Genomic DNA, 18,417 nt, shown 5'->3' on the forward strand with positions numbered 1-18,417 from the left:
ATATTAAAATTTATATTAAAAGTCATTTATTGATCTCTACATATTGTAGATAAAATTTATTTTAACCATTACAGACAGTGCCAATTGCCAAAGAAAATATATAAAATGCTATGAAAAGCAGTTCATTACTTTTATAATATAAGCTCCAAATACCCCAAATAAAGACAGTCATTATGAAGTTATATGAAGTATTGGTTTACATATTTAGAAACCCTTATACAGGTGCTTTTCATGAATGTTTAACAAATTGAGCTATTGAAGAAATCTGCAGCCTAAAATAACAATTTATTGTTTCATTGCATTTTTCCTGACTCTTGGATAATAAAAACTGAGGTATACCAATATAATTTCAGTATAGTCTATAGTATATCCTATCATACTAAGGATCCCAAATTGGTGCTCTATTAAACCTACTGCCTAATGTGCATTTAGTTTGGTAACTATCTACAAGATGGTCTTCTTCCACAAACAATTCACAGCTCTGTCTGTCACTAAAATTGCCTTATTAAGAATCTTCTTGACATCTTGGAATAATGAGCCAGTCTATTCACAACATATAAAAATATGTTAATAAGAGTGCCAGTATTACACAGCAAATATACACACATATCTTGAATGTTCTTTGGAGTTTGAGTGTTGCAATATTAAGTGCTGAGGATTGGAACATTTGAGGCATTCATGTCACAATGGATGAGAAGTAACTTTTAGTTACGGTATATTAAACCAATTCATTTTTAATTTTCTGGAAATCAATTGCTTTTTAAAGACATCAATGAGAGAAGTAACATACAATTGTAATATGAAAAAAGCTGCAAAGGATTTATCTGATAAATGCATTGTATAATGCAAAAGAATGTATGAAAGACCAAAATATTTTTTTAAATGATGAGCAACTTTAAATTCTGTCACATCTAAAAAAGAGATGTTGAATGAAAATAATGTTTATATATATATCGATACCTTTCTCACTAGCAGTGGCACAGAAAGCTTATATTTCTGATTATTTAAACATAACTGTCTTCATCATTCAGTATCATAGATATTTTAATATGCATGATTGTTCTAGTATTATCATCTCTGAGATAACACCCTTAATAATTAGCTATGCATATTTCCATCAGTTTTAGCAGAGACATTATTTGAAGATACATATCCGGGAGACAAGAATCAAACATTAGCATAAAAAATGTTGCCATGTTCAACTGACGTAATTTTGCCACCTGTCTCATATTGTGCTTTTTATCTAAGTTGACCATGATGAGTCTAAATTCCTGCATTGTCTGGCATGCACATCAGTGTTAAAACTATTCACATGACATACCAACTGCTACTGTATTCCTGCCTTGCAGTAACCAAGACTATTATTGATACATCATGAGTTAAAAGCAATAGTCTATTACCTATGCAAGGTAAATCCAATAGATAAAAGTAAATAATGTTACTTTTCACTCATTTCATTATATGATATATTCACGTCACGTGTGCTATTACGATCTGTAGATTTTCACCACATCCACAATAGGTTGACGACATATGGGGCACAGAGAGCCCTGCTGGTTAACCACATCATAGGCACAGTTATAGCACATACACATGTGTCCACACTTATATAGTACACTGTCAACAGGGTTTTCATAACACACTGTACATTCATTGGGATTATAGTCATCATCCTCTGTTCTATCACGAGAAGAGTCAGTAGACATGGAGCGCTCAGGTAATGGCGGTGGATTGTGTGAGGGCATGTCCATGACCCCGTCGGCTACCTGCTGTGGCGTCGGTGGTGCTGGTGCCACTGATAAAGGAATCAAGGGTTCTGGGCTGAGAGGGGGCCTAATGGGGCGTCTTGGTTCCACATGGGGTGGGGTAGACATCTCAGCAGAGGCACTGGTGCTCCTCTGTGGAGGCAGTATTGGATTGCGGGGTGGTAACATAGGTGCAGAGTTCTCTCGTGGTAAGGCCACTGTAAGACCACTTGAACTGGATGAGCGTGAAGATCCACCAGCACTCTCTGAACGGACAGGCCTGGGGATGGTAGGCCCAGCAAGCCCTGGAATGGACACACAATATATGTAAAATGATTAACTGGTGAATTTCATCAGAAAACTAACCTGTAAAAACATTCCATTTAATTGAATAATAAACTTTGTATGCACCTTGTCTAAAAAAGAAAGGATATTATATGACAAAATTTTACACACAAAATCTTTTAATTACTAAATAATTTCTAGTGATTGTTTTACTAAATGTAAAAGAAATTGATGGAAATTATTAGACATTACATTGAGATAATAGTGTGTAAACTTGTAACAAACATTTTAAGTCAAGAAATAGGATAAAATTTGTGTTTAAACCTCATAAACTTACCCAACATTTTGATTTTCTGTGTATTGCCATAAACATCAAAGAAGGCCCACAGAGGCAGTGTCTTGTCCACATGCATCAAGACAGCAATGTGTCTGCCATTTCGGCCATAATAAACTTCACCTAGAAACAAAAAATATTTATTTTCTTTATTAACTTACAATACACATTATAAATGTGAACCGTTTATAACATTCCACTAGACTTCAGTCTCTATTTGAAAGGGGCAGAGCATGTTTGTTGCAAGGGTATTACAATTACAAATTTACAATCCATCTAATAGTAACAAAAGAGTCAAAATATTTCAGATGGTCATTTCAGACTGTTATGTACATAAGGTAGCAGCTGCACTAGGTAATTGGAGGTAAATGATTGTATAGATCATTATTAGTCTTGCATAACATGTCTACAGTATTTACACTCCAGATACCTATGGTTCTTCAGCATGTACATTATCCATCAACATTTGAAATAGAAAAGATGGCTTTTGACAATCTGTCAAAAGGCTTTGTTTTGAATGAACTCGGAAAAAAGGGGGAGTAATTGCATAGATTAGTAAGGAAGTAAAGGTCCCAACAGACCCCATGACAGGGTCAGCTGATTTCACCTGGGACAAAAGCCTACAATTATGTTTTTGCTGATAAAATCAACTTCTATTTCCTAAAACAATTTAGGAAATCTGCTGATAACAAATTTTAAGTAAAAATGATTTATTTTGGTCAATAAGACATGAAAAATGGTGGTCGTACCAAAAGGTACCATCAAAGCAGCCTGGATGCATTTAACTTCTTCAAATGAAAACACTGCCTGTAATGCCTGCTCATTAATATACAGAACAGCAGTGATTGCGAAAGAGATTGAACACTTACCAGACATGTGGGCTGGAGCAAATTAAATTTTGTCAGCCCACACCTTTTTTTACCGGCCCACAACAAAATAACCAAGCTGTATATTTTCACTTCATTTTTGATGAATATTATTGTCTGGCATTTTAAATTGTTGCTTTTTAATTTTCAGGCAAGATGTTATAGGATGTTTAAAGGTTTAAGTTTAAACATCTTTCATTTTGGTTGCTTTCTGGCATTTAAGTTTTATCCTTTTTACATCTGGGTTGCCTATCTTAATTTCTAATCTTTTAACACAAGATCATGTATCCTTTGTAAATTTTATTCCAATTTTTGACTTAAATTAAAACATAAGTCATAGTGAAGTGGAGCTTCCAACTTTTGTAACGTTTTTTAGATTTTCACTCTTGGAAAAATGCTTGTCTGTTAGCTGGGATTGTCCTGGGTCAAAATTGGTCAGGCCATTTTGGCCCACTTGGTCAAAAAAAGTGTGTGAATTATTTAAAGAAAATTCATTGTATTTCAATATTTTTTTATATGATTAAAGTCAATGAAAAAAGGCTTAATGCTACTACTCTGAAGTCCTAAATAATTGTAGTGTGTGGAAAAATCTTCCAAAATAAACATACTGTCTGAAAAATTGTACAGTACTTAATGGAAAAATCTTCAGAATTGATAATTGCACTATGCCAAATAATTGCACTACATGGAAAAGGTAGACAAATCCCATTTTTATTGTAAAATAAAGCTATTGCTCTCATAGCAGGCCCGTAGCCAGCAATTTTAAAAGGGGGGGAGGGTCTTTTTCCATAAAAACGCCATGTACCTAGATCTAATTTTACCAAGAGTGGACCTTTTGTCAGCATAAGAGGCGCTTCTTTCGAAACCCCTGAACCATCCCTGGCTACGGGCCAGAGTCTGAAAAGAATTTTTATTCAATATCTAAGACAAAAGTTAAGATGAATATACTGTAATGGACAGTTTTGCACCCTGACTGTGCCATTGCGGATTTTCCGCATGGAAAATGATGTTGTCCCTCATTTTGACATATAGCACCGCTAAAGGCGCAATATGACTTAAAATATCCGTTAAAATTAGTTAAGAGCACCCATCTACAAAGCAAATGAATATTTCTCCTTTTCACTTATCGTTTACTCAACATGCAGTCCGACGGAAGCCATACTTGTTTACCCAGCACGTGTAGTTAGGTGTTCTCAGAGGTCCGCGCGTGGCCAGTCTAAGCAGTTTGAGCGGCCTGTTTTCAGAGTCTTGAGCAGTACGTTTTTCATTGACCTGTAGTTGTTTCAGTTTCGATACATTTTTTTGTGAAACGGGTCACATGTCAGCCCTCACACCATCGCTACGCACACTTCAAGCGACATCATAATGTACGTAGACCTTAATTACAAACGCGCCAGTATGGCGCAAGTTAAAGTTTTACTTGCGAATAGTGCGTACTTAGAGCTTTACGATAAATTCAAATATGAGGCGAGGTGTCTGTTAAAGAAACTGACTTTAGTCCGTCGGACATGTGGGCCGATGAGTTAAAAGGGTTTTCCAGCCCACAGAACTTTTGCCGGCATATGGCCGTGGTCCGACGGCTTTTGCAATCACTGGAACAGGTACATGAAAACAGACCATATTGTGTGTTCAGTAGGGATAATTTGGGTAGGATAGCTGAGTATACAGTTAAGTAAGTTAGCTTCTTACCTTCACTAGACATAGTAAAACTTAGTTCATCTCCCAGTTCTGCCAGACTGCAAACATCTTTATTCACAACCCAATACTCTGGTCTATCAAGCAAGAGATCAGAGTCATCTGGAAGCTCACTTGGTGTCAATGCAGAGGGATCACAGGCTGTCAGTCCGAATGCTAACCCTCCTACATATGTCCTGTCTATGCCAAGAATTTGTATAACAATTTTCTCCCCACACCGCAGAGGCTTTGAAGTAAACACATAAGCATTGCAATATTCATCTGAGGGTCGAAAAGCAAGAGATCTGTCACTTGACAAGCAGACATTTTTTCCTGACATTGTATGAAATGGAAGTGGTGTAAATCGCACATCCCTGTGGAAGCGTACAGGCGGGGGCGCTGCTGGTCTTGCAGGCTGTGGGGGAGGCAGCACATGCTGCTGCTGTTGCTGCCGCAGCACCAACTGGTTGTGATTCTGCTGGGCATGGATAGGTTGTGGTGAGTGCTGAGCTGGGGGCGTCACATTGAGGTTGTTGAATGGTGGAACCAGGTCTGAGGAATACCTGCCCTCTGTCTGCATCATCTGCCTACAGTCTGAAAACATGACACACACGGATTTTGAGATAATTCAATTAAAACACAGCTTTGATTTTACATAAACAAAGGAAAAATTTCTTTAAGAGACAAATAGAGACAAGAAATGTGTATGACATGGTTGCATGTTGAAAGTATTTGTACTTTTTTGCATCTTAAGCTTTTCACACCTTACATCTGGCATAAAAATGTTCCTTTACATAAGTAAATACTCCAAAGTAAAATGAACACCAAGTCATCCACGACTGTATAAATATTTCATAGTTTTAAACTCACTGGCATGAAATGATCAGTACACTGTTAGTATGCAGCTATTGGCTTAGATTTTGAAATACCAAACTTGGCATTAAGTTTTATATTGGCATGGCACATGCAGAATTTAAATTTAATAAACTATAACAGTAAGGGCCTATCTTTTAGCATTTTAATTACATAGAAACAGTTCTAAAATTTAAACATGAGTAACACATAACAAAACAAAGCCTTTAATCTTGTAAACCAAGTATGTATATATGCAAACAGTGGATAGACTTTATAATTCTATCAGTAAACAGGACAGTTCAAGATTGAGCATATTTAAGCAAAGGTGCTCTTCTTTAGTTCAAGCATACAAAAAGCCTGTAGTGCCACGTCATGTGCTCTGCTGTTTGTGTGTGCTACATAAAAGCTGCTTTCCAAGGCAGACAACTGACTGCTTATATTGATTTTCTTCAAATAACCTCATTCTTTCTCATAACACAAATATGTGTCTCACACAAATATAAAAAACACAGGACATCAATCTATCCAAAATGCACAGCAGGTTATTTTATATAGAGCAAAGTGTCATGTGATGAGCATGAAAAATAAGACATCGGTCTTATATTTTTTTTTTCTATTTGAATCATTGCATCATAACGAGACCTCTCTTTTTAAAAAGACTATCTTGATAAACACTATGGTGCCAGCTTCACTTGATGTACACTGCTTGAACAATATACACACTCAGCTAGTTCACACAATTACCTTTCTTTTTCTTGAATATGGGCATATTTTCATAACAACTAACTGTTCCCACTGTTGTCAAAGATTCATGTCACCACTTACACCAAAGCCAGGCAGATAATCATTGATTACTTCCCGATTCTGACAGTAATGCATTCATTAAAATCCAACAGGTCACCCATGGAGACACTTCTTCCACAGATGAGTCCAAAGGCACCAACATGCAAGTTGCTATCCTCCTTACTAATAATTGTGTCGTCATACACTGACTCAGACTGTAAATCAATTATTGTAATTTCAACAGAAATCATTAGATCACTGTGTAATGCAAACAGCACAGTGTGCAGTGTAGCGCAGGTAAAAAGGTTCAGGTGAATAGGAATATGTGAGAGGTTTCGACAGCTGCGCAGCAGTAAGAGGATCAGACAGACTTCATGCAAATATGAAGCTTCATCAGTGTTTACAGGCTAAAAAGCTTAGGTACAAGTGAAAAGTTCAATGTGTTTATTATAAATCTGGAAAGAAATGTTGACATGAAAAGGGTAATTATATCCAAAGACTGAACAAAAACTAACTGCAAATTTTATGTTGTGATAACATATTATACTGGTATGGTTGACCCTTCAAAAAACTTGTCTGAGTTAAAAGGTTGTCTAGGGTAGTCATACAGGTGAATCACGTTCCACTCACCTGCTATGCCATGTGACATGGCTCCACAGACATGTTTATTTACTCTACCATGCAGCATAGTGTATGATCGCCAATGAACAGCACTCAAGTTGCCTAATATGTATCTTGAGCTACCTTCCAATTGTGTGAACACTTGCATTCCACAAAAAGGGTGAAATCTTTTATGTGGCATTACAATATCAGATTGGATGTCCAAGTATATCCTCAAAATGCAATCCATAAGCTGGCAACTTTTGATATTCTCTATTGTATCCTTGCTTTTAAATTTGATTGCCTTCAACCTATTGTACACCTGTTACATGTACATGAATCATATGCACTATCAGCAAAGAGTCATTAATAATCACTGATTAACTCTTAATTGCTATCAACAACTGCCTGGTCAGAAAATTATGCGCACAACTGAAATACCTGCTCCTCTCACCACCAGCCCTGTTTCTGTCTTACACAGGACATGAGACGAATCCTAACCCACTGTCTACCAGCATACAACACAGACGGCAATTTGTTAAGCAACTTTGCGTCACTGTCTTGGTATTCTTCTCCAGACATGTCATATATCAAGTGACTGCAGAATGGCACCTATTTGTAGTCCATATATAGCACTCTATCTCACTCTCCTCCAGTGACACTCTGCTGTCTTCTTCAGACCTCTACCCAGAGTGGCAAGACTGGACATTCTTACTACAACACCTATGACTACTGATATGGATCAAAATCCACTGGTACAAAGATGAAATTCATATAAATAATGGATAATTTTTCTATCATAATAATAATACCAATTTTTATTTACACAACTCTAGTCATACTGGTAACTTTGAAATAGCCAAATTTTTAATACTCAAATGCCACTGCTCATTGTTTGACATCACAGACTGTGAAAAGCGTCCCACTGACAGTGTTCCTGACACTGTTCATTTGCCAATTTATAGATCCGTATTTCATGTGACCTTTACTTTAAGATTCCATGCACCTAACATGTATCCTTGTACGTTGGAGTGCATATATATATTAAATTCTTTCCTTATTTTCCTACATGTACATAAATATGGAGATGGATGCAGAACTTGGGGTGTACAAAAATATCTGCACACTAATTTTTGTACAATTCATTTGCTATCTGCTTCATTTTCACAGTGTGTTTGTCACACGCAATAATGAATTCTTGCCATCCATGAGGTTTTTGATTGCATGTTCTAATTTTTCAGACAATTACCCAAACTGACAAAAATTTACATTTATTCAAATTTTGAAAAATTACGTCCACAAACCAAAAGTGCAACCATGTAATAAAAATCAAAGTCAAATTGTTATCAGTGTGCACATGCAGCTTAGCTTTCTAGGTTAGCTTAGTGCTTAAATTATCATTTTCTGAAATTTCATCTTTTTGACAATTTATTTGGTAGCCTATTAAAACAAATCTCCCAATCACATGTTGTACAAAATCTGAATGTTTTTCCTTTTTTTCTTAAGCTGGAGTTACTTTCTCCCTAGCTGTCCCATTAGTTTAGCATTGAAACTTTTTTATGTCAAAATAACCAATTAAAAAAAAAACAAAAAACAAGATATATATCAATAAAAAGTGGTGGCTAATTTCAGTTTTTCATTTTTTTCAGATATCAGGAAACATTGCCTGTTTCTGTAACTATTTGAACAAAAGGTACATCAGCTTGGTGCTGGGCCCTTGCTGGTTACCTGCAGAGCTGCATAGAGTACACTATATACAGAAACATTGCTGGAATACCAAGAGTCCCACACTAACAATGTCTGGCACTTAATTAACAAAGGTGTTCACAGTTTTCTCGCTGCAGTAATATTTTCTCACACTTGTCACGGTCTCTACTGTGTCAAACTCCCATCACTGTCAGTAACGGCCTACATTATGTCAATTATTTTGACCTCCTGAGTATTCTTCTACATAACTCTTACATTATATATTATTACTGTATATCGTAAAGGCACATGACATGTGCTTACACAGCTCACAACTACATGAGTATTCAGTTAAAATATCAATCATGCCAGATTGCTATATCTTTTATCACTGACAAAATGAACATGAATAAAATTGTAGGCATTTCTAGTTACTTGTCCTCTGTTGATATCCACTGAGGCAAAACCAGTTTAAAATCACTGGTAGAGGAGGGAGATAAAATGATAGCTGCCTAGCCTAATTTTCGCAAATTGTTGGGAGAGAGTATGTTATTTTACTTATCTTATACTGACAGATACAATTATTCTTCATGCTTCGACTAGCAAGGAGGCTTCCTGTAGGATTATAATTGAATCCTGCTAGATTTTCAGCCAGTGTACTCTTACACAATGCTACTTTTGAAGAAAATGTGACATATTCAAAATTTGACTGGCACAAATATTACTGCGACCAAGCATCCTTGTACATTATCACAATAGTGCATTTATTTTCATAACAAAATTTCCTCAAGATAAAACAAGATAATTGAGGATGCACTCTACTCATGGAAATCAAGCTGTCAACCTATTGCATAATTATCATGGGTTTAACTATTGATAAACTAAAGCATCCAGACACTGATAAAACATCTATGTAGACAGCTGCTAGTCTGCCTGATTGTATCTACATAATAACAGCCAAATACCATCAAAACTCACAAAAGACTATTACACATTTGCATGATTTGATAAGAGAACTCTTTGCTATGCTTTAGCTACTTTGTTTCCTTAAGTTTACTCTGCCACTGTGAGGAATGTGTAAAAAGTCAAGTTTAAAAACCTGGCAGAAAACAGTCAAAAATAACCAAACATGATGATACCATTATCTTAGCAATAAGAGTATGAACACTGTTCATAAATATCCAAATGACAAACTTTTATATCAGAAATTAAATATTTCATATCCAAAGTGGCTCAAGTGTTATATATGTTATAAATACACACATTCATGTACCTTGTTTTATGATACATATATTGATTTATCATTTAAATTACCCTTTTGTTTCAATTATGGTTGAATACTAAAATGCATATTATATCTCTGCACACATCAGTAATCTAAACAGCTCTATGTAAGTATATAATATCATCACTTGGGGAACCAACTTCACTCCAGTAAACAAATAAAAAAAATCCTTTCCAAACTTACCCAAAATCTCCACTGCTATGGTATTGCCATAAATGTCTATAATGCCCCATAATGGAACAGTTGTACTAACTCCACTGAAAAATACACCTTTTTCTTCTCCATTTATGCCAAACATGACATCTCCACTTCGAGTGACATAAAAATAAACAATATTGTTTGGTTCTCCATAGCGCTCACTCAGTGCCTTAGCCCAGTTTCCTGGCTTGTTAGACAGGTCTGGGCAGGCATATCTCGGGAGAGTGGTTCCATTTATAGTACTTGGGTCTCTACTAGTAAGACCAAACCTTAGCACTCCACTCCAACTGGTTGATACTTCAGAAAATTTTAGATAAACTCTTTCTCCAATAGCTATGGGTCTGTTGGTAAAGCAAATTCCTTTGCAGTAGCTCTCTGCACGCCTGGCTATTCTCTTGTCAGGCGAGAGGATACAGTTTTCACTGTGAGTAGTATGGTAAAGAAGGGGTGCATTTCTTGGTCCATGACCACTGAATTCAGAGGGTCCTGAAAATATAACCAGCAGTCTATGTGAATATTGCACAAAATGTATGTATCAATTAGTATGTATGTATGCATGTATGATTAATTATTTTGTTGACATTCTGAAGATATATAAAATAAAATTTAGTCTACAGCAATCATACAATCTCACCTTTTCACAGTCTTATAAAATGTGAATTGTATAATAAATAGTCTCTCAATTAATTATCCAGATAGAATCTTTTATAAGATTTATTAAAAATCAATCTAGTGAACTTCAATGTGCACTTACTAGTAACTTTTAAACAACACTCTGAATTTCTTGAATACTTCCATCTTAACAAAAAAAAAAAAAAGACAAAATTCCGAAGGCAAAGAAATAGTTTGTTTCAAGACTAAATCCACAATTTTTTTTAACTATAAAGGGGTCATTCAGAACATTTTTCAAAACTTGGCATTTTGAAAAAAAGCAGCAGTAATAACTTCATATTGTAAAAAGGGTGCTTACAAAGGTTATCTACAAAAAAACATAAGAAGATTTAAGACAATTAACAACCTGTGAACTATTCAACACAAATTCCCTGCCCAACTCTTAGTTAAAGTATCATGCTTCTACAAGTTTTGACGCGAATCTTTAGTTTAAAGTCGAATTTCCAAGTGTTCTTTTAAAAAATTAAATAAAACCCTAAAACTTATGCACACCGAGTGGTGCGACCTCATAGATAGGTGGCAACCTGCTGATGAGAATGAGATACAGATAATGCCGTGGCATTGCAGATTACTTGATCAAACCTACGGCTAAATCAAGATTGCACAGTAGTCTTACCTCTACTGGATCCCGAATTCCCCATTACGTGCTTAAATTCACAAACTTAGTCCATCCAAAACAAAGTTTATGCAGAAGCTTTTACCATAATGCTTTGCTGCTTTGGGTTGGACATAGTATAGTCCAGTTAGGTCTTAGATAAATGCCCCCATTGTTCGTGTTCTGGAGTGATGGAATCTCAAAGCCGGAAGTGTTTGACCAACCAATATGGCTGAAGGGGCCGCTTGTAGCTTTATTTTATAATTAGCAATAATAAGTAACAACAGGTCTAAAGTTTGTTTGGAATTAAAGTTGAGTGCAATAAAGAAAGAAGCATATATATATATTAACAATAGCAGATGTCAAAACTTATTCATATTGATCGTTTTTTATTGAACGTTTTATAAAATCTTAAGCAGCGTACACATGGGGTTGACTGCATGACCGCCGACTCACAAGATATTTAGATGTAAAAAAGTTGTTTAAAATTATTCCGATGTTCATCGGCTAGGCGGTACTTTTTCGTTAGTTTTTCTATGTTTTTGCCACATGATAAAGCTGCTACACATACATGATACAGTAGTGCAGTGCCAGTGGTAGACTAGTGAAGAATCATGGGCTCATTCCAAACCAAATTTTTAAGTATCATTCTACATAGATTGATCCATTAACTGTGTGGGGACTTTCGCTGCATGCAATCAGACTACCAGATGAACAGGCCTCCTCTTGTTTCCAACCTATTTGTGTAATCAGTTTTTCTGTATACTGAATGCCAGGAGGAGGCAGGTTAATCTGATTCCATTTGATGAGATTCCCCACAAAGTTGGATCACTCTACATAAAATGAAATTTTCATTTCTGAATGAGCCCATAAAGTCCATTTTTTATTTTTATTTTTTAATTTAGATTAATCAAACAATCAAGGTACTGGTAACAGCCGAGCATTCCAAAATATAACCATTACCTTTACCGGGGTATCTGTCATTGCTTTTGCTGCCAGCATCACCAAGCACTTTCATCATAAACACTGTAAAAGGAATACTCAGTATAACTAATATTTGCATCATCAAATAATTTTTTTGCACTAGCATTGTTATTTTCTGCTTTAAGTCTGTACATTTGACAGTTTTGCTGCCTTGTTATCTTTATAGCTAATATGAGGTGAATACAAGTACATGTAGGTGCACAAAAAGATCAAAATGTTGTGGCCTGTAGGTGCGTCTATAAGATTCCTCTTAAAGGTACATACGAACCGAGCATCGGTGGAGTGTGGATTCCCAGTAACACATGTAAACCACTTCTACTAGATTCTTATATGGCTCTAATAAATTCGACATGCCAAGGGATAAACTGAATAGATCACTCGATCAGCCATAAAAGACCTTTAGACTGCTCCTTTCTTTAAATTTATGGTTGTAAATTTAACCTACTTCCGTGACCTACTTTCCTACCCCATTGACATACAGCTTAGAAAGCCAGCAGAAAAATCTGTTCAAACATCATTTTCGGGTAAAATTAAACAATGCCTTTTGGTAATTCTCTTAGTTATACTACTTGAAACTATATGCTGGCATTTGGTTGGTTTTTGTGACAAAAAATTGACTTTGTATGCACCTTTAATCTTCTACATGTAGTACATGTATGTCACTGAGTGTTTTGCTCACTGTTAGCTAACCTCCACTTCATGTATGTACTCCCATCAGCATGTTTCTGATGGCATAATTTTATTTTGTTTATTTTTTTTAAGCAGTGTTAGTTACATCTTACCTCGGTGCACTATATTTTCAGAACCAAAGTACATTGTAGCTGCAGCTATTTGCCATGGAGATGCTGATTTTCGTGGTAATAGCATGTCTGATTGCAGTGCTTCCTAAACTCTACATGAAGCTCATAATTGGAGTTTGCAAAAGCAATGTAGATTTGTCAGGGAAAACTGCCATTGTTACTGGAGCAAATACAGGTACCAGTAATGGTGTTCAAAATAGTCTCAAGATATATAAGTTATTGTTTTCATACATTTTATTTACTATGCAAGTATATCAGGTCAGAGTTTGCAGAGTGCTGCGTAATGTACAGTATGTATGACTCTTTACTTCACCTGTCACTTTCAGCATTTTTATTATCTGTTGAAAATGCATGTTTTGTCACTGAACACATGCTACATGTATTTGCCCACTGACTGCTATATACACAGGCCAATAGCCAGAGGGGGTTCGAGAGAACCACCCTTTTGTCAGGAAAAGGCCCATTCCAGGTAAAAATTAATCTAGGTGCACAAAAGTTTCATTGTAAAAGGTCCACTTTTTTGGGAAAAGAACCCCTCTTTTGAAATTGTTGGCTACAGGACTGATACATTGCATGTATTACTTATATTGTATTTACAAAACATTTTACTTTTCAGGGTTGGGATATGCTACTGCATTATGCTTTGCTAGAAGACATGCCCGAGTAATCCTTGCATGTCAAAATGCAGAGAAGGCAGAAAAAGCAGTAATGAAAATACAAAAGACAACAGGAAACCAGAACATCACATACAAAGTGATAGACACCAGTGACTTGGCATCAGTCAGGAAATTTGCACAGCAGATAATTCAAGAGGAAAAACACTTAGAAATTCTTGTGAATAATGCTGGCATAGCAGGTAGAAAATGATTCAAGGAAATGCTGATTACATTTAAAAAAAACACCCTTCAATAAGAAGTCATTGTGCACAACATTTTTGTATTTACAATCATATTTACTTAAACCATAGTTATTTATGCTGGCTAAACATGTCAATATTGGCACATGTGATCATTCAATAGGTTATTGTATGCTCATCAGGTATTTAGTACACATATTGCACCACGCATTTTCTACTATCTTTTCCTTAATATTTTTGTATGAAATGGATCCAATATCTTGGTTTATCTTCTTTGTTTACTGTGCAGGTCCATTTAGAAGACATACAACAAAGAAAAACATGGAACTCACGATGGCTACAAATTATTTTGGACATTTCCTTCTTACAAACCTTCTTTTAGGTAACCATTTCATTGTGTTTTTGCATGAGGCAATTTTAAGAGTTTTTTAAAAAGATTATTAGATCTTGAATGTGTACTTCTAAGTATACAACCCTTAAACTTTTGCTTCTGCATATTAGTTAAAAACATGTTTCTGTTACTGCTCACAAATGCACATTTTATTGCATAGTTTTTTCATGCGCAAGTCAAGTACAGTGTAGCCCCACTGTTGCTTTTACTTAAGAGAAGTAAAAATATGTGAAAAAAACTTAATACGTTAACATACACAAAAACTATTTAATTTTCTTAAAATTCCCCAAAGTTCATTTTCACATATCATTGCATCATTCTACCAATTAGTGGACTATAATTTCAATTTTATTTTAGATTTGCTGAAGAAATCGTCACCAAGCAGAATTATTAATGTTTCATCATCTGTTCATCGTTGGATTAAGCTAGATCTTTCAGATCTAATGCTTAAAAATTTCTATAATATGCACAAGGCTTATGCCAGCAGTAAGCTGGCTATGGTGCTGTTTACCAAAGAATTGTCTAAAAGACTAAAGGATCAAGGTATTGTAACAAAGCCCACAATTAATTTTTGAAAAATATTGTTAACATGCAAGAAATATTTTGCAACAAACAAGTAACATGCTTCTAATTTGTTTCTATATAAAATATTTTATAAATTGAATATTTCAGCCAGTGGCTCTTGAAGACATTATAAGTGTAATTATAAAGGGCTAATGCAACTGTTTTGTGAAGGCACCTTATACCTCATCATGTGGCAATTGTTGTGATGACAGAATCATTACCTTTCTTGATTTAATGTTCAGTGCACAGTGTGAGCATATATGTAAGTACATGTACTATGTACGCTCACACACTAGGAAATAGATCTTTCGGATGGATAATAAAGATACAAACTTTATCTGAAAATTCTCATTTCTTTATAGGAGTATCTGTATACAGTGTGGAACCAGGAACTGTTCGAACAGACTTTTTTAACAAATTCCCTCCTGTCATGAGTGAAATTTTTAGGGTCATTGGTGTCTTTTATTTTAGGGTAAGTACTGTAGATATTGGGGCTCTCTACATTTAACATTTCTGTATTAACCAATTTGAAAATTCTTGACCATTCTGAAGAAATTTTCAATTTAAATTTTGGAATCTATTGAAGTACTATGAAGGGACCACCTTTCTGAAAAAATATTTACCTTTGAACCATGTTTGAACTTTATGTGGGTCCAAGACCACAATTCGCATTGCAAGATCAGATTTTTATTAAATTCATTTTGGCAGTGGTACATTTTGCAAGTATGTGCCCCGACAAGTATAATATAATGAAGTAGACATATCCCATCTTTTCCTTTTTTTTCGATTTGAAGCATGCACTATGTCTTGGGGAGGGACTTGCATTTTTCTAGGAATGCAGTTTCAGAACCAGATGCAGACCAAAATATGTACCTCTTTTTGTGATTTTGCTTGGTTGTTTGGAGATATGTATGAAAGCTGATTGTGTTAGCTATTTACTACTTATTTTGATTTCCTTTCCAGAGTCCAGAAGAGGGGGCTCAAACAGCCGTGCACTGTGCTGTAGCAGATGATGTTATTGGTTTATCTGGGCATCATTTTGCAGAGTGTGCCATCATGGAAGATTGTGCTCAAGCAAAGGATGCTGGGATTGCCAAAAAACTCTGGGAACAAAGTGAACAGATATGTGGACTCAGTGAAAACTGAATAGCCCTAATTGTTGACGGAAGAAATTTTTAAATCCTGTATGATCTTTTCTGTGTGCTATTAAGTACTGACAAAAAGTGAAAAATAATCAGAAAATTTTATTCAACCATAGAGTTGATTGTTTAATCAAGTATGTACAATTATTACAGCTTATGGTGTTACTGTTATTATTAAAGGACCCAATATGCAGTATTGGCAACTGTCCCAGGTTGGAGAATAATGCCATACTATTATTTACCACATGCTGATATATACCGGTATATATATATATATATATATATATATATATATATATTTGAAAGACACTTTTATGAATTTATATTAAAGTGTAATAAAACTGAAAAAAAAAAAAAATATGACAACATTCCAAAATGTGCACATCAAATTTGCTTTTTAGTTAACACTGCACAAGCCTGAGAATTTGTTTTTAATCTAGAACTTTTCTCTCCATTTTTATGTTTTTGGCCTGTAACTTTTCTCTTTCTTCTTCAGTGGTATATTTCCTAAAAAAAAAAAGAAAATAAGAGTTTTTACCTTCAAGTAAAATACTTCACAATATTTAAATATTTTGTTAAGAAGACAGTATGTGTGATATTTAATAAAATGTGCTATATGAATTTAAGAGTCTTGAGTCATTAATATTAATCTCTATATGAAACCATTCACAACATGTACCTGGTGGTGCCACAAAATAATCCTCTTCTACTAAGGCCGCATTTTTCAAAATTTCTTGTTTACAGTTCCCTTCAGTCACTTCATCTTTTCTTAAGTATGTATTTCTGAAATTGTTTGTCAGGTTTGCTGTCAGTCACATGTTACCAGCACTTCAATCTAGCACTCAAAAATTGTCAATTATCATAAAACTGGCAACTTTAATTTTTGAGCAAAGAAAATGTGCTTTGATATCATCATTAATGTCAAGAAATTTTATAAGTAAGTTGTTTTTTAACCTGCTTTCTAGTACTGAGTCCATAGGCTGTACCCCAGTTGTGTCTACCAAAGTGATTTGGTCTGCAAAGCGTATGGCTTTTTCAAGTCTTTCAATTCCTTCTTGATTGTTAAAATCAACTAAAGCAAGTCTCTCAAGATGGCTTATAGTAGCTTCATCTATTGTTGTTGGCTGTTATGGAAAATAAGAATCAAGATAATCCCATCAAATGATTATAAGTAAGCTCAATTTTTTATTAAAAGCTAAAAACTCGAAACATGCATTGAAAATAATGCAAAGATAACCGTAAGAAGCAAATTCTATAGATGCAAGTAAACATTACCAAGTATGATGTCTATGCATTGATGAAAAACATATTTTTGTGTTTGTCGATCAGAGTAACCTGTGCCCACCTTTGGCAGAGTACTTGGATCAATTTGCTTCCATGTGGGTTTAGCTGGAACCTACATGTATATGAAAATTAATAAAAATATTAATAAACATCTAAAATTAATAATATGGAGGATGTGTGTGAAGTTAAATGAAGACATTATGTTGACAGATTACCACTTTATCTCTATGTCAATTTCCAAGCAGCTCGATCGGATGTTTTCAACCATAACAGAATTAAATCGGCAAATCACTAAGGCAATCTGTTCAATATTCCATCTCAAGTCTTTTAGTCCGAGGGTCAGGCTAGCCGTACTGTGTTGTGAAGTGGTGAAATAATGTGCATACGTAATATAAAGTGAAATTGTGCATGTTTGACACAACAAAACAGTGTTTGAGAGATATGTCTTTTCTTTGTACATGAAGTGCAGTGCTCTTTCTCTCTCTCTCTCTCTCACACACACACACACACACACACACACACACAACAAGCACAAACATACATGTAATCTGTCTGTCAGCACATAATAACGTATCAACGTAATAAAATACACACTGATTTGAAGTCACCTTTGAAGATAAACACCGGTGATTTAATGTTAGCATCCATGTTGACATTTTACTTATGTTGACGTAAAACCTTGTCATTCTTGGCTTAGTCGCTCAAAAGTGGCTTTCTGGGTCGTGTTCGTGATAAATAGGTCAAAATACATGTAGTACGTTAGCGGATTAATATTTTGGCAACCTTTTTTTATATAAGTCATTTAATGATATTTTTAA

At 35.1% G+C, this 18,417-nt stretch overlaps 3 protein-coding genes across 7 annotated transcripts; 1 reads left to right on the plus strand and 2 right to left on the minus strand.

The window, feature by feature from the left end:
- Positions 1–3: 3 nt before the first annotated feature.
- LOC106181050 (protein neuralized) lies at positions 4–11,790 on the minus strand. 2 transcript variants are annotated; one of them, XM_013565302.2, is made up of 5 exons: positions 11,600–11,790; positions 10,297–10,797; positions 4,920–5,498; positions 2,368–2,487; positions 4–2,050 (listed from the first exon to the last, which is right to left on the minus strand). In XM_013565302.2, exons 1-5 carry the CDS (start codon positions 11,622–11,624, stop codon positions 1,488–1,490), a joined length of 1,788 nt encoding a protein of 595 aa, XP_013420756.1. In that variant the 5' UTR covers positions 11,625–11,790; the 3' UTR covers positions 4–1,487. The 2 variants fall into 2 exon arrangements, with proteins under 2 accessions (XP_013420756.1, XP_013420757.1); XM_013565303.2 differs by lacking the exons at positions 10,297–10,797; positions 11,600–11,790 and adding an exon at positions 7,173–7,950.
- A 176-nt stretch (positions 11,791–11,966) lies between these two features.
- Positions 11,967–16,673, plus strand: LOC106181051 (retinol dehydrogenase 11). Of its 3 annotated transcripts, none has more exons than XM_086999568.1 (7): positions 11,967–12,102; positions 13,366–13,537; positions 13,979–14,218; positions 14,508–14,600; positions 14,967–15,152; positions 15,536–15,645; positions 16,137–16,673. In XM_086999568.1, the coding sequence occupies exons 2-7, from the start codon at positions 13,399–13,401 to the stop codon at positions 16,317–16,319; spliced, it is 951 nt and encodes a 316-aa protein (XP_086855694.1). In that variant the 5' UTR covers positions 11,967–12,102; positions 13,366–13,398; the 3' UTR covers positions 16,320–16,673. The 3 variants fall into 3 exon arrangements, with proteins under 3 accessions (XP_086855694.1, XP_086855693.1, XP_013420758.2); XM_086999567.1 differs by having other exon boundaries at positions 11,967–12,092; XM_013565304.3 differs by having other exon boundaries at positions 11,967–12,047.
- On the minus strand, positions 16,400–18,363 carry LOC106181052 (glutamyl-tRNA(Gln) amidotransferase subunit C, mitochondrial). 2 transcript variants are annotated; one of them, XM_013565305.2, is made up of 5 exons: positions 18,208–18,363; positions 17,661–17,711; positions 17,270–17,439; positions 16,995–17,098; positions 16,400–16,822 (listed from the first exon to the last, which is right to left on the minus strand). In XM_013565305.2, exons 1-5 carry the CDS (start codon positions 18,283–18,285, stop codon positions 16,773–16,775), a joined length of 453 nt encoding a protein of 150 aa, XP_013420759.1. In that variant the 5' UTR covers positions 18,286–18,363; the 3' UTR covers positions 16,400–16,772. The 2 variants fall into 2 exon arrangements, with proteins under 2 accessions (XP_013420759.1, XP_086855696.1); XM_086999570.1 differs by having other exon boundaries at positions 18,194–18,354.
- Positions 18,364–18,417: the final 54 nt, after the last annotated feature.

The sequence above is a fragment of the Lingula anatina genome, chromosome 1 (assembly GCF_051362555.1).
Source record: "Lingula anatina isolate TDL-2025a chromosome 1, LinAna3.0, whole genome shotgun sequence".
Classification (NCBI taxonomy): Eukaryota; Metazoa; Brachiopoda; class Lingulata; order Lingulida; family Lingulidae; genus Lingula; species Lingula anatina.